The 12566-nt window shown below is 42.2% G+C and overlaps 1 protein-coding gene across 6 annotated transcripts in view; it reads right to left on the reverse strand.

Annotated features, from left to right (window-relative positions):
- SCFD2 (sec1 family domain containing 2) overlaps nucleotides 1-8982 on the reverse strand; it is a 413820-nt gene extending 404838 nt beyond the window's left edge. For all 6 annotated transcript variants that reach the window (XR_005369014.1, XR_005369016.1, XR_005369015.1 and 3 more), the window contains exon 1: nucleotides 8049-8982. Coding sequence is in view for 3 of the 6 variants with exons in the window: in XM_038556084.1 (XP_038412012.1) it covers nucleotides 8049-8883 (835 nt within the window). In the remaining 3 variants the exon portion in view is untranslated. The remainder of the gene's footprint in view (nucleotides 1-8048) is intronic.
- Nucleotides 8983-12566: the final 3584 nt, after the last annotated feature.

A 12566-nucleotide genomic window follows, 5' to 3' on the forward strand; every position in this document is an offset into this window, starting at 1 on the left:
AGGTGCCCCTTCAGATCACTACATTTGTACCATTGTGGTAAATATCTAGTAGTGTGATTACTGGGTCATAAGGTAGTTCTATTTTTAACTTCTTGAAGAACTTCCATACCATTTTCCAGAGTGGCTGTTCCAGCTTGCATTCCCACCAAAAGTTTTAAACTCACATCATTTCCCACCTAGATATTATAATAGCCTTCTGATTGATCTCCACAATGTCTTGATTATGGGTTTTGGTTTCACAACTATATGTTGTTTGACAAAATTTTGTGCTAAAAATGATAAATGTTACTATATGTAAATTATGCTTTAATAAACTGGACTGGGGCGGGGGAAGCAAGTAAAACAACAGCAACAAACCCATCCCATCGGAGTCTGACTCATCTCTCAGTTCCCACTTTGGAATCAATAAATCTATCCACCACATTGCCCACCAGAGAACTCATTCAACAGGAAATGTATGCATGCAGTTTGCCTGCCTAAAAATTTATTATGACTCCTCACTGAGCATGAAATTTAAGGCTTTTGAAACATGGCCCCAACTTCCTTCCTCATTATCTCCATCACCCTTCCTCATCCCTTGCCAATCCCTATTTCATCCCAACCTTTATGCACCTTAAACCCTAATAAAAAAATGATCTAAAAGGAATTCCCAGAACCACCTATGCTCCTTTTTACATTTTTGCACATGTGGGGACCTTTTAAAAGAATGCTGATACTAGTCTCTGCCCAGACCCATTTTTTAAGAACCAGGCTTTCTGGAGTGGTGCAAATGTGAAACCGGGTTGAGAACCACTGGTCTAGTAACGGCCACCCCTTAAAGGAGAATTTTGTACCTAAACCCTATGAAGGCATTTATCATTCATACTTTAATTTGCTGAACTTCGTGCTTCATTTAACTCTGCTTCATTCCTCATGGACAAGAGCCTTGATTGCTCTTTACATCAGCGCTTCTCAAACTTTATTATTCATTTAAATCACCTAGAGATGTTGTTAAAGTACAGGTTCTGATTTTAAGTCTGCAAAGAGGCCTGAGAGTCTACATTTTTAATCAGCTTCAGCTGAGCCAAGGCTTCCCGTCCCCAGGACATGAGTAGGGAAGCTTTATGTCACTATCACCTAGCACAGAACCTGCATGTGAAAGTCGCTCAAGAAACATTTATCGATTATAGGTATCATCTGCATCATTCTTCACACCTTCCCCAGGTAACCAAAACATGGAGCTATCTTGCAGGACCAGTTAGGAGGAATCTCACTTATTCTGCTGCTTCTTATTTTTTTTTCAAGTATGACAGAACAGAGTTCCTGACAAATGGTCAATTCTAACCAACTCTCATTTCCTTTAGTGGCAGGTGAGAGGTCAGGTAAAAGGATTCTTCTGAGTTATGTGTACGGCAAATCACTCTCGTATGTACACTCTTAATCTTAGAGAGAAAACATATTTGAAGTAATAAAACTTAAGTAATTTCTTTTTTTTTAAGATTTTATTTATTTATTCATGACAGACAGAGAGAGAAAGAGGCAGAGACACAGGCAGAGGGAGAAGCAGGCTCCATGCAGGGAGCCCGATGTGGGACTTGATCCCAGGTCTCCAGGATCACGCCCAGAATCACGCCCGGAAGGCAGCCCTAAACCGCTGAGCCACAGGGGCTACCCTAAAACTTAAGTAATTTCAAATGCATACCATTGATTAATAAAATTAAGAAACATTTATTTTCCGGTGCCCACTATATACCAGGCACTGTTTTAGGAGCTAGCTGTGTTAACTTATATTATCTTCTCAACAACCCTGTTGGGTATCTTTATTTTATAGATCACGAGACTGAGACCTATATGTTAGACAGTGGCTCAAGGACTTATGACTAGAAAGAGGCAGAGCTAAGACTTCGTAACTAACCAGTCATGCTTGTTACCCAACCTAGATAGTAGTTGCAGCTCCCATACATTGAGGATCTACCTCAATCCTCTGCCTCCTTCCATGTAGGATTCCATGTAACACAAGTCTGATCATGTAACATCACAGCTCAGAACTCCCCAAGGTTCTGATCATACTTTGGCTTTTATATAGTCCTTACTTTGCCCTACGGTACATGGCCTCTGCCTATCTCTGCAACTTCATCTCCTCCCAAGGCAAGCTGAAGGGACCCACACCGGCCTCCTACTGTTCCTCGAACCTGTCAAACATATTCCCACCTCAAATCCTTTGCACCTGCCGCTCGGACTGTATGTTCTACACCAAGACAGCTTTATGGCCTGCTTCCTCTCTTCTTTCCATCTCTGCTAAAATGTCACATCCTCAGAAAGGCCTTCCCCAACTAAAATGGAAACCCTGTCACTCTTTAATCTTACCCACTGTATTAGTTATATATTCAATGAATGAATGAATGATTTTGTATCCTTCCAACAGTAATTTAAGGTCATTATCTAACCCTGTTCACAAATGAGAAAACCCTCAAAAGGCTCAATGCAAAGGCATCTACCTTTGGGTGGCTCAGTGCATGAGCGTCTGCCTTTGGCTCAGGTCGTGATCCTTAAGTAATTAAGCCAGGACTTGAAACTATACTAGCCTGGATCTAACACTAGCCATCTAATCAGAGCCTTGAAAGGCTTCTCAATCATTTCTCACACTTACGTTTATTTTAAACAGTATCCACTGAACACTAAGATGAAGATAGTAGTTGATAATTTTTTGGGGGTGGAAAATCAGATTGAGGGAAGAATAAGTCACTTTTCTGAACACTAGAGCAGCACCAGGGCCCAACAAGTGTGTTTAGTCTTTAAAGCTGCTAGCTTCTGGACAACCTAGCAGCAGCATCTATACTGTCCAGGACAAGGCTTCTCAAACATTTTCTATAGTAACATATATGAGATGGGTCATGAACATAGGCTTTGGAGTAAGCTGCCAACATTCAAATCCTGACTACCATTTACGAGCTGCATGATTTTGGACAAGTTACTTAATTCCTCAATTTCTCTGTTTCCTCATCTGTAAAATGGGGATAAGCATACTACCTCACAGAACAATTTTGAAAATTAAAAAAGCTTAGATATGTTGATGGCTAAGAAAAGTAATATGCTCTCATATATTAGCTATTAATAGTCTCGAATTTCAGTACTTTAACAAATCATATACATACCTTAAAGCAAATATAAATGCATCAGTGTATCATAATCTCAGGAATACGAATTACCCTTTGCACTGAAAGTTAATCTTTAATTGAATGGATTTGACTTAAAAGTTTACATGAAACTAAAATTCAGAATGGAACCAGGGGAGGAAATTAAATTCCCAGAGTTACTGCCACCTTCTATCTTTTGAATTTTTTTAAATTTTTATATATTTATTCATGAGAGACACAGAGAGAGGCAGAGATATAGGCAGAGGGAGAACCAGGCTCCCTATGGGGAGACCAATTCAGAACTCGATCCCAGGACTCCAGGATCGCGCACTGAGCTGAAGGCAGACGCTCAATCATTGACTCACCCAGACATCCCCCTATCTTTTGATTTTGAACTTGAAGCATTCTAGTCAATCCTAAGAGCCAAAAAAGAATGGAAAGGAAACCAGACTCAAACCTTTTAAAGATTAATAAATCACATCTACCTTTTTAATTCTCCCCTGAAACAAATCAGCAGCCAGAACAGTCCATAGAATGTTGTACTTAGGGGATCCCTGGGTGGCTCAACGATTTAGTGCCTGCCTTTGGCCCGGGACGTAATCCTGGAGTCCCGGGATCAAGTCCCCCATTGGGCTCCCTGCATGGAGCCTACTTCTCTCTCTGCCTGTGTCTCTCATGAATAAATAAATAAAATCTAAAAAAAAAAAAAAAAAAAAAAAAAGAATGTTGTACTTAAATCTCCTGTGCAAACATGCCTGATGCACTCTGCAGAGACACAAGCTTCTGAGTGGTTGGGACACGTAAACCAACATCACTGCAAACAGACATCAGCGACTATTTACTTCTCACATAATTACAACAAACTTCCTATATTTTTAGGTGTTGAGAGCTTATCAACTGTTTCAGGAGAGCAAGGAAATAGCCTATCTTGTTCATCACTGTTTCCCTAAACCTGTATCAATGCTTGGCACACAGTAGGCTTTCAATAAATATTTACTGAAAATAATAAACCAACTTATTAGACAAATTAATGTTACTTTCAGCAAAGATAATGACAAAAATATGAGAAAGAAACTTGTCTGTACTATAAGCAGGATGTTAAGAATGTTGGATATCTACGAATTATTGGAGGTTATTTTTGGTAGTGCTAATTTTACATCTAGAAGACATATAAGCCTACAAACCTTCTAGTGGTAAATACCAAGGATGTTTTCCAAAATACTTAACAACTAATAGTAAAAGTTAATATATGTTTATGGAAATGAACACCTAAATCAAAATCTAAAAAATGTATTTCCCTTTGATCTCTATATTAAAACTGCTGTCAAGTAATTTAAATTGAAATTCAAACCATTCAAGTCTTTCCAATAATTTTCAAATCAGCTTTTAATTTTTAGAAATTGTTGGTGTAATCTTTTGTATGCTGCAGTATCACTGGCTAAACAATACCAGTCACAGTTTGTCATAAGACTCCACACCAAACTCTTGTAACAATTTCTCCATCAAACTTATTGTTATGAGGGATCCCTGGGTGGCGCAGCGGTTTGGCGCCTGCCTTTGGCCCAGGGCACGATCCTGGAGACCCAGGATCGAATCCCACGTCGGGCTCCCGGTGCATGGAGCCTGCTTCTCCCTCTGCCTGTGTCTCTGCCTCTCTCTCTCTCTCTCTCTGTGACTATCATAAATAAATAAAATTTAAAAAAAAAAAAAAAAACTTATTGTTATGACTCACAGCTCCTTATGCTTGTTACATTCAAGACATATCAGAAAAAACAGTGAGGTTTTTTTTGTTTTTGTTTTTGTTTTTGATCAGGTATGTTCCTGGTCACCAGAGTCTGGACCAAAGACAGAGAGCACCCAAGACAATAATAAGGCTACCAACACACCTACCTCCCTACCACCTTGGAGGAGAGAACAAATGCCACATCTCTACAATCATCACAACCTCCCTCGCTGCCTCAGTACCTTTAGCAACTCTGGAGGACCAGCTGTGTCCACACCAGCACTCTCCTCTTCTCCACTAAGCAACAGTATTCAGTGGCTTGTGGGCCCAATAAGTAATTTCCTTTTACTCATTAGTACAGAAGAATTTTAATGATTAAAAAGTAGGTTCTACAACACAGCTATGTACCAAATCAGCCCTGAATATTACTAACATGGCACTATGTTGAAACAACTGTGACACAAATGAATCATTAATCTGCTCATCTGGAATATAGTTTGAGTGATTATTCAAAAGGTATCCATTAAAAAGACTTCAACTTATAAATTACTTGGACCCCAGGAACAAACGATTCCCATTGAGGGTTACAGAGTAGCTAAAGGAGGTCCCGGAAGGCTTGTCTGAGAAGCAAAAATCTGAGCACAGATTTAAAGGAAGTGAACAAGAAAGCCATGTAGATACCTGAAGGAAGAACGTTCCAAGCTGAGCTGCAGAACACCAAAGGCTCTGAGGCTGGGACATACTTGGTGAGGTGGCCAGTGTGGTGGGAAAATAACATGTGAGGGGAGATTAGTGGAAGATGAGGTAGGAAAGGTACACATAGGCAGGTCATGTATGGCCTTGAAAACAATGGTAAGGAATTTGGATTTGACAGTAGGTACGTTGGAAGGCTGTGGGAGGACTGTGAGCAAGCAAATGACATGTCAGATTTACATTCTGATGGGGTTACACAAGAAACTGGATTTATCCGTGTATCTTTTGTGCATCTTTTAATATTTTTTATTATTTTTAATTCTTTGCATCCTCTACTCTGCTGTATCAAATGCTGCTTTGAGATTGAGTAAAATGAATCCTGATAACTGAACATTGGATGTGGCAACATGGAGGCCATTCGTGATCCTGAAAGAAGAAATTGCTGTACAGAGAGCATGTATGGACGACTCTTTCAAGTTTGTTGTAAAATGGAGCAAAAAAAAAAAGAAAAAATAGAACAAGTTGGAGGAGCATGAGGTGTTAAGAGAGGAGATGTTACATTCTGTTTGTATGCTGACCAGGAAAATCCAGTAAAAAAGATTTTTTCCAATGAAGATCTAGAAACAAGGGAGGGTATGTGACAAAAGTAAATCTATGAGACAAGTGAAAAGGGAGAGGACCTTGTCTGCAAAAGTGAAGAAGTTGGCATTTGATAGTTGCAGGGACAGTACATCTCTTCTTAATACAAAGGAAGGAAAGGAAAATATGTGGGTACAGATGTACAAAGGCTGGGTAATTTGGTGATAGGAAGATATGAAAGTTTTCTGATGGCTTATATTTTCAAGAGTCCTATACAAGGAAAGCATGCCTAAGACTTACAAGAGCTGTTACCATGATGCTGGAGGGCAGGGACGTTAAAGTCTGCCCAGCCGAAATCATAGGGGTGGAGGAGAGGCACAACACTATGTGACCTTGATTAATTATGAAACAATGTCATATTTGGGGCCTAAGAAAGAAGTAGAAACAGTATATGCCGCACACTCAAAAATTCAGCAAGCATAAACTCCTCGGGTGCTTTTTAGTCCTCTAAGAGTTCTGAGATGTTATGATTTTTACTTGTACTTAAATCACAATGACGGACTATTTTTATGGTCACATCATTAAGCTTACATCACTGTATTACCACTTAGCTTAGTTTCTATTTTATGATCTAAAACTTAGTCTTATAAAGTCAAAAACTCAAATACAGCTATTGTGGTTTTTGTGACTTCATTCCACTTTTTTCCTGACCTACTAAGAAGAATATTTACTAAGATCAGTTTCCTGACCATGACCCCTGAATATGGGTGTGGCCAAACCATACTGCTAGCAACACGTATCTACCTAATCAGGGAACAATAAATGTGACCTTTGAAAATATGCACATGTCACTATCAGAAAGTGTTTTCTGTTCACCTATTTTCAGGTTACCCTTGTTTTCTATGCACATAAATAACTGATCGCTATTAAAATTTGACATCACCTATCCAATCCTCAATAGAGTAACAACTAAGAATAAATCAATGAACATTTGAAAATATTTTCTACGATTGGATTTAATCTCAATTTCTGGTAATACTTCAAGTTTATTTATTAACACTCACTTAAAGAAACCTAAAACTGGGCAGCCCGGGTGGCTCAGTGGTTTAGCACCTGCCGTCGGCCCAGGGCATGATCCTGGAGACCCGGGATCGAGTCCCACGTCCGGCTCCCTGCATGGAGCCTGCTTCTCCCTCTGCCTGTGTCTCTGCCTCTCTCTCTCTCTCTGTGTCTCTCATGAATAAGTAAATAAAATTAAAATAAAGAAACCTAAAACTAAACTACCTATGATAATTTCATGTATTGTTGCACGGTTTTCCTTCCACTGGTTCACCTGTCAACAACTCTCTCCAACAAATCAGAGCATTCTTATGGAGGATTGCTGTGAGTCTTGGCGACTGCACATTTCTAAAAGGTTCCCAGGTGTACAGTTCTCCTCAATGTCAGCATAATTTCCCCCAGTATCTTTGGTTAGATGTAGTTGTGAAACAAAACAGTGCATGTTAAAGATGCATTTAACAATTTGACTGTAATTGCTGATTTGCTCGCCTGTATTCCCCCCTAGATGGAAAACTCTGTGAGACCTGGATTGTGTCCGTCTAGTTCATCTCTGTATCCTCAGCCTGACATAGAGTAAGAGGTCAATAGAATAAATGCTGAAGGGATCCCTGGGTGGCTCAGCGGTTTAGCGCCTGCCTTTGGCCTGGGCTGTGATCCTGGAGTCCCGGGATGGAGTCCTGCGTTGGGCTCCTTGCATAGAGCCTGCTTCTTCCTCTGCCTGTGTCTCTGCCTCTCTCTCTCTCTCTCTCTCTCTCTGTCGTCTATCATGAATAAATAAAAAATAAAAAAATATTTTAAAAGACAGAATAAATGCTGAATCAGTGAAAGTGCCAGCACCCTGGGGAGAGGTTCGGAAGACCTACAGCAGCCCCACTTACCCGTGAGATCCAGAGTCCTGTCCACAAAGACCACTGAGGCCCTGCCCGCGGCGGTCTTCCTCCTGTTCTTGGCAGGGGCGTAACTAGCCAGATCTGCAGCGATGATCCGGCTGAGGGAACCTACAGCAAAACACTCCTCCCGCACCCCCAAATGTTCACACAGAGAACTGAGGCCTGACACCAGGCACCTGATCTGCAGAAGCAGCTCGGGGGGCAGGGCGGCGGCATCCACCTCGCTCAGGCTTCCTAGCCTCCTCTTGTCTGGACGAGCCCTGTTGAGGAGATGCACATCCCGGGGCAGTAGCGGGAAGAGGGAAGCAAAGGCCGGGGTCAAAGCAAGGTGGGGCGCCACGGGGGCGAGCCACAGCGGGACGTGCAGCACCTCGGCCGTGTAGTTCATGTTGCCCATCCACTCACACAGCTTCTCCTCCAGCTGCTCGAACACCGGCTGCCCCTCCAGCTCCGCCGCTGCAGCCGCCGGCACGTGATTAGCGGTGAGGTGGGCAGCGTGGCTCACGGCGGTGACCACCACGCAGTACTGGAAGCGACTGCGGCCGATGATCTCCCGGAGGGTCTCCACGGTCCGGCCCTTCAGCAGGCAGCTCAGCACGAACACGGCCTTGGGCTGCTCGGCGCCCCCGCCCACGGCCGCGGGCTCGAACTCCCGCAGGTGACACGCCGGGCCTCCCACCGCCTCCAGCAGCCGCGACGCTCCGCAGCCCCAGTGCAGGCTCTCGGCGCAGGCGGCGTCCAGGTAGACGAGCGCGCGTTTCACTTTGGCCAGCACCTGCTCCCAGCCTTGCTGGGTGAACGACAGCACGCCCGGGGCGCTCATGGTTCGGGGTTCGCAGCGTCGGGACTCACCGCTTCCGGGAACCGGGCTCCTGGACGCCTTGACAGTCAACACCGTACACGTGGTGCGGCTCGGGCTCGGCCCGGGTCGGCGCGCGCTGATGACGCGGCGGAGCGTGATTGGCCGGCGAGGAGAGGCGGTGGGCGGGGCTCCGGGTCGTGGGGAGAGGTCTGTGAACCGCCCGCCCGCTGCTCCCCTTCCTTTCCCGTCCCTCCAGGCTCTGGTTGGCCCTCCCCGTGTCTTGGGAAATCTCAGAAAAAAAAAAAAAAAGGCTAACGCGAAGTTTGGCATTTTCCTTGCACCCTAAAAGTCGCTTTGCCCATCTAAACTAAGAGACACCAGAGAGGATGAAAAAAAAACAAGTGTGGTGTTTTGTAGTTTCTGGATTGTTGTCTCCTATGTATGTTATAGAGCTCGAGCCTCATGAAAAACCTACTGGCCTCGTTTTCACTTTCTCCATCCCCATCCTCCTTCCCTCATCTTACTGGCACTAAATCTTGATCTGAATCAAAAATCCTGGAATCCAGCCCCTTGGGCGCATCCATCCTTGCCCATCACTGGCTTAATCCACCATCATCACTCAACTGGACAATAGCAATGACCTACCGCCCCCCCCCCCCAACATTTCCCAGTTTTGCGTCTCTTCTCCCTCCAATTCAGTTTTCTTCCTAATGAACTAACGGGGCCCTACCATTTTCCTGCTTAAAAGCCTCTCCTGGCCCAGTTGCCTACAGGATACAGCCAGATTCCTTATAATAGCACCAAAATCTTTCATGATTTCTCAATTTCTCTACACCTACTCCCTGCCTGGAACATTATATACCTGCACAATTAAGTCAACAGGTTGAGCCCAGAATGTTTCACAGGTTGAATTCAATTCAACCACTACTTATTAAGCACTTATTAAGTATAATCCCTGACCTAGGCTCCAAGGACACAATGGTTAATAAGTTCCCTGATCCAGGAAGAATTTTCACCTCTGCTAAGTACTTGCCATATCATGAGGTAAGTTTTAACATACCTTTTTTCCGACAAGATTGTGCACTAGAGGCCTAGTCACTCCAACACTAGAAAATACACAAGTATTCAATAAATGTTTGTTGACTAAATGATCAATAAATGGTCAATTTATTTTTTTAAGATTTTATTTATTTATTCATGAGAGACACACAGAGAGAGGCAGAGAGAGGCAGAGAGAAGCAGAGGGAGAAGCAGGCTCCATGCAGGGAGCCCGACATGGGACTCGATCCTGCGACTCCAGGATCACACCCCCGGCTGATGGCGGCGCTAAACCGCTGAGCCACCCAGGGATCCCTTCAATTTATTTTTTTAATAAATCTTCAACTTATATCCATATAATAAATGATATACTTAACTGACTTTTAATGAACACGTACAATACTGCAGACATGGTGTTTGGCATTAAGAATATAAATAGAAATAAGGCGCAGTCTTGCCTTCAAAGGGATCTGAGATAAGGGACCCACACATGTAAAGAAAGCAAGTGTAATACAACGTTACAGAAGCAACTGAGTGAAGGAAAAAGGGAAGTGGTCAGAAGAAGTTTCATATGAGACATGAGTTTTGAGTAGTCTTCAAAGAAAACCAGGTGTTCACCAGGTGGACAGGATGAGGAGGAGCATTCCTGGCAGCTCAAGCAGAGAGTGCAGCATGGACAAAGGTGTAGAGACATACAACATGTTCTCTGGAACTACAGTTTAGTATAGCTGGAGTGTATTGTACAAAAAGAGAGGCCCAAACTGAGACAAGCTAGTAACTAGAAAATAGGGACCAGATCAGAGTGAGTCTAACTTTTTATTCTAAAGTAGCAGCCAATGGAGTATAGTTAAAGTATTGTTAGGAGTGAATATAATTTGTTCATATTAGGAGTTTTAGGGGAAAACATATTAAAATGGAAAAATGGCTTAAATGAGTAAGATTTAGGAGAGGGAGAGTATTTAGAAAGCAGTCACATCAACAACTCGGAGTGAGAACAGATAAGGATACCCACAGAGGGGCTGGAGAGCTTGGGGTATATAAAGAGATGTTAAGTAGATGGAGCCCAAAAGCCTGATGACTGGATTGACAAAAAGAATGAGGCAGAGAGAGAATTTCTGATTCATACCCAGTTTTCTGCCTGGATGACTGGTAAGTGGCTGTCCTTGAGATTCAGAAAACTGGAAGAAAAGTGGATTGGGAATAAATGTACTGAGTTCAGTTAGGACATTTTTAAAAATTTAAATCCATTAAATTAACATATAATGTGTTATTGGTTTCAGAGGTAGAGGTCAGTGATTCATCAGTCTTATGCAATATCCAGTGATCCTTACATCACAGACCCTCCGTAATGTCTATCACCCAGTTACGCCATCCCCCCATCCCCTGCCCTCCAGCAACCCTCAGTTTGTTTCCTATGATTAAGAAGAGTCTCTTATGGTTTGTCTCCCTGATTTCATCTTGTTTTATTTTTTCCTCTCTTCCCTTAAAATCCTGTTTTGTTTCTTAAATTCCGCATATAAATGAGATCATATGATAATTGTCTTTCTTTGATTGACTTATCTCACTAAGCATAATGCCCTCCAGTTCTATCCATGTCGTGGCAAATGGCAAGATTTCATTTTTTGATGGCTGAGTAATATTCCGTTGTATATCTGTACCATATCTTCTTTATCCATTCATCTGTCGATGGACATTTGGGCTTTTTCCATAGGTTGACTATCATGGACATTACTGCTATAAACATTGGGGTGAAAGTGCCCCTTTGGATCACTACATTTGCATCTTTGGGGTAAATACCCAGTAGTGCAATTGCTGGATCATAGGGTAGCTCTATTTTCAACTTTTTGAGGAACCTCTATACTGTTTTGGGACATGTTTTTGTCTTTTTTTAATTGTAGCATAACACATAAAATTTACCATCTTGGCCATCTTTAAGTGGACGGGTCAGCAAAATTAAGTATTTGTATAGTGTTGTACAACCAATCTCCAGAATTTTCATGTTGTGAAACTGAAACTTTATATCCATTTAACAACAACTCACCATTTCCCCTTCCCACTGGCTAGCTTGTTTCATTTAGCATAATATCGTCAAGGTTCATCTAACGTATGTCAGAATTTTCTTCCTTTTTTAAGGCTGAATTATATTCCATGGTATATATCATTGTGTATACCACATTTTCTTTATCCATTCATCTGTCAGTGGACTTCTGGATTGCTTTCACATTTTGGCTATTGTGAATAGTGCTGCTAGTTACATGGCTATACAAATAATTCTTTGAGATCATGATTTCAGTTCTTTTCTACGTGTACCCAGAAGTGGAATTGCTAGATCATCTAGTAATTCTATTTTTTAATTTTCTTGAGGACCCTCTGTTTTCCATAGGTCCTGTATCATTTTAGATTTCCACCAATGGGGCACAAGGGTTCTAATTTCTCTACATTCTCACCAACATTTGTTGTTTTCTGTTAGCTGTTTTAATTGGTGTGGGGACTCATCATTTTGAAGGTACTGTGGGACATCCAGGTGGAAACATCTAGTAAGCAGTTGGATGTATGATTATGGATTACAGAAGAGAACTCTGGTATTTGGGAATCATCTGCAAATGCATGTGATTGAGATTGCTTAAAGAGAGCACAAGAAAGAAAGACAATAAGAGTGATGGATA

This window comes from Canis lupus, chromosome 13 (genome assembly GCF_011100685.1).
Source record: "Canis lupus familiaris isolate Mischka breed German Shepherd chromosome 13, alternate assembly UU_Cfam_GSD_1.0, whole genome shotgun sequence".
Classification (NCBI taxonomy): domain Eukaryota; kingdom Metazoa; phylum Chordata; class Mammalia; order Carnivora; family Canidae; genus Canis; species Canis lupus.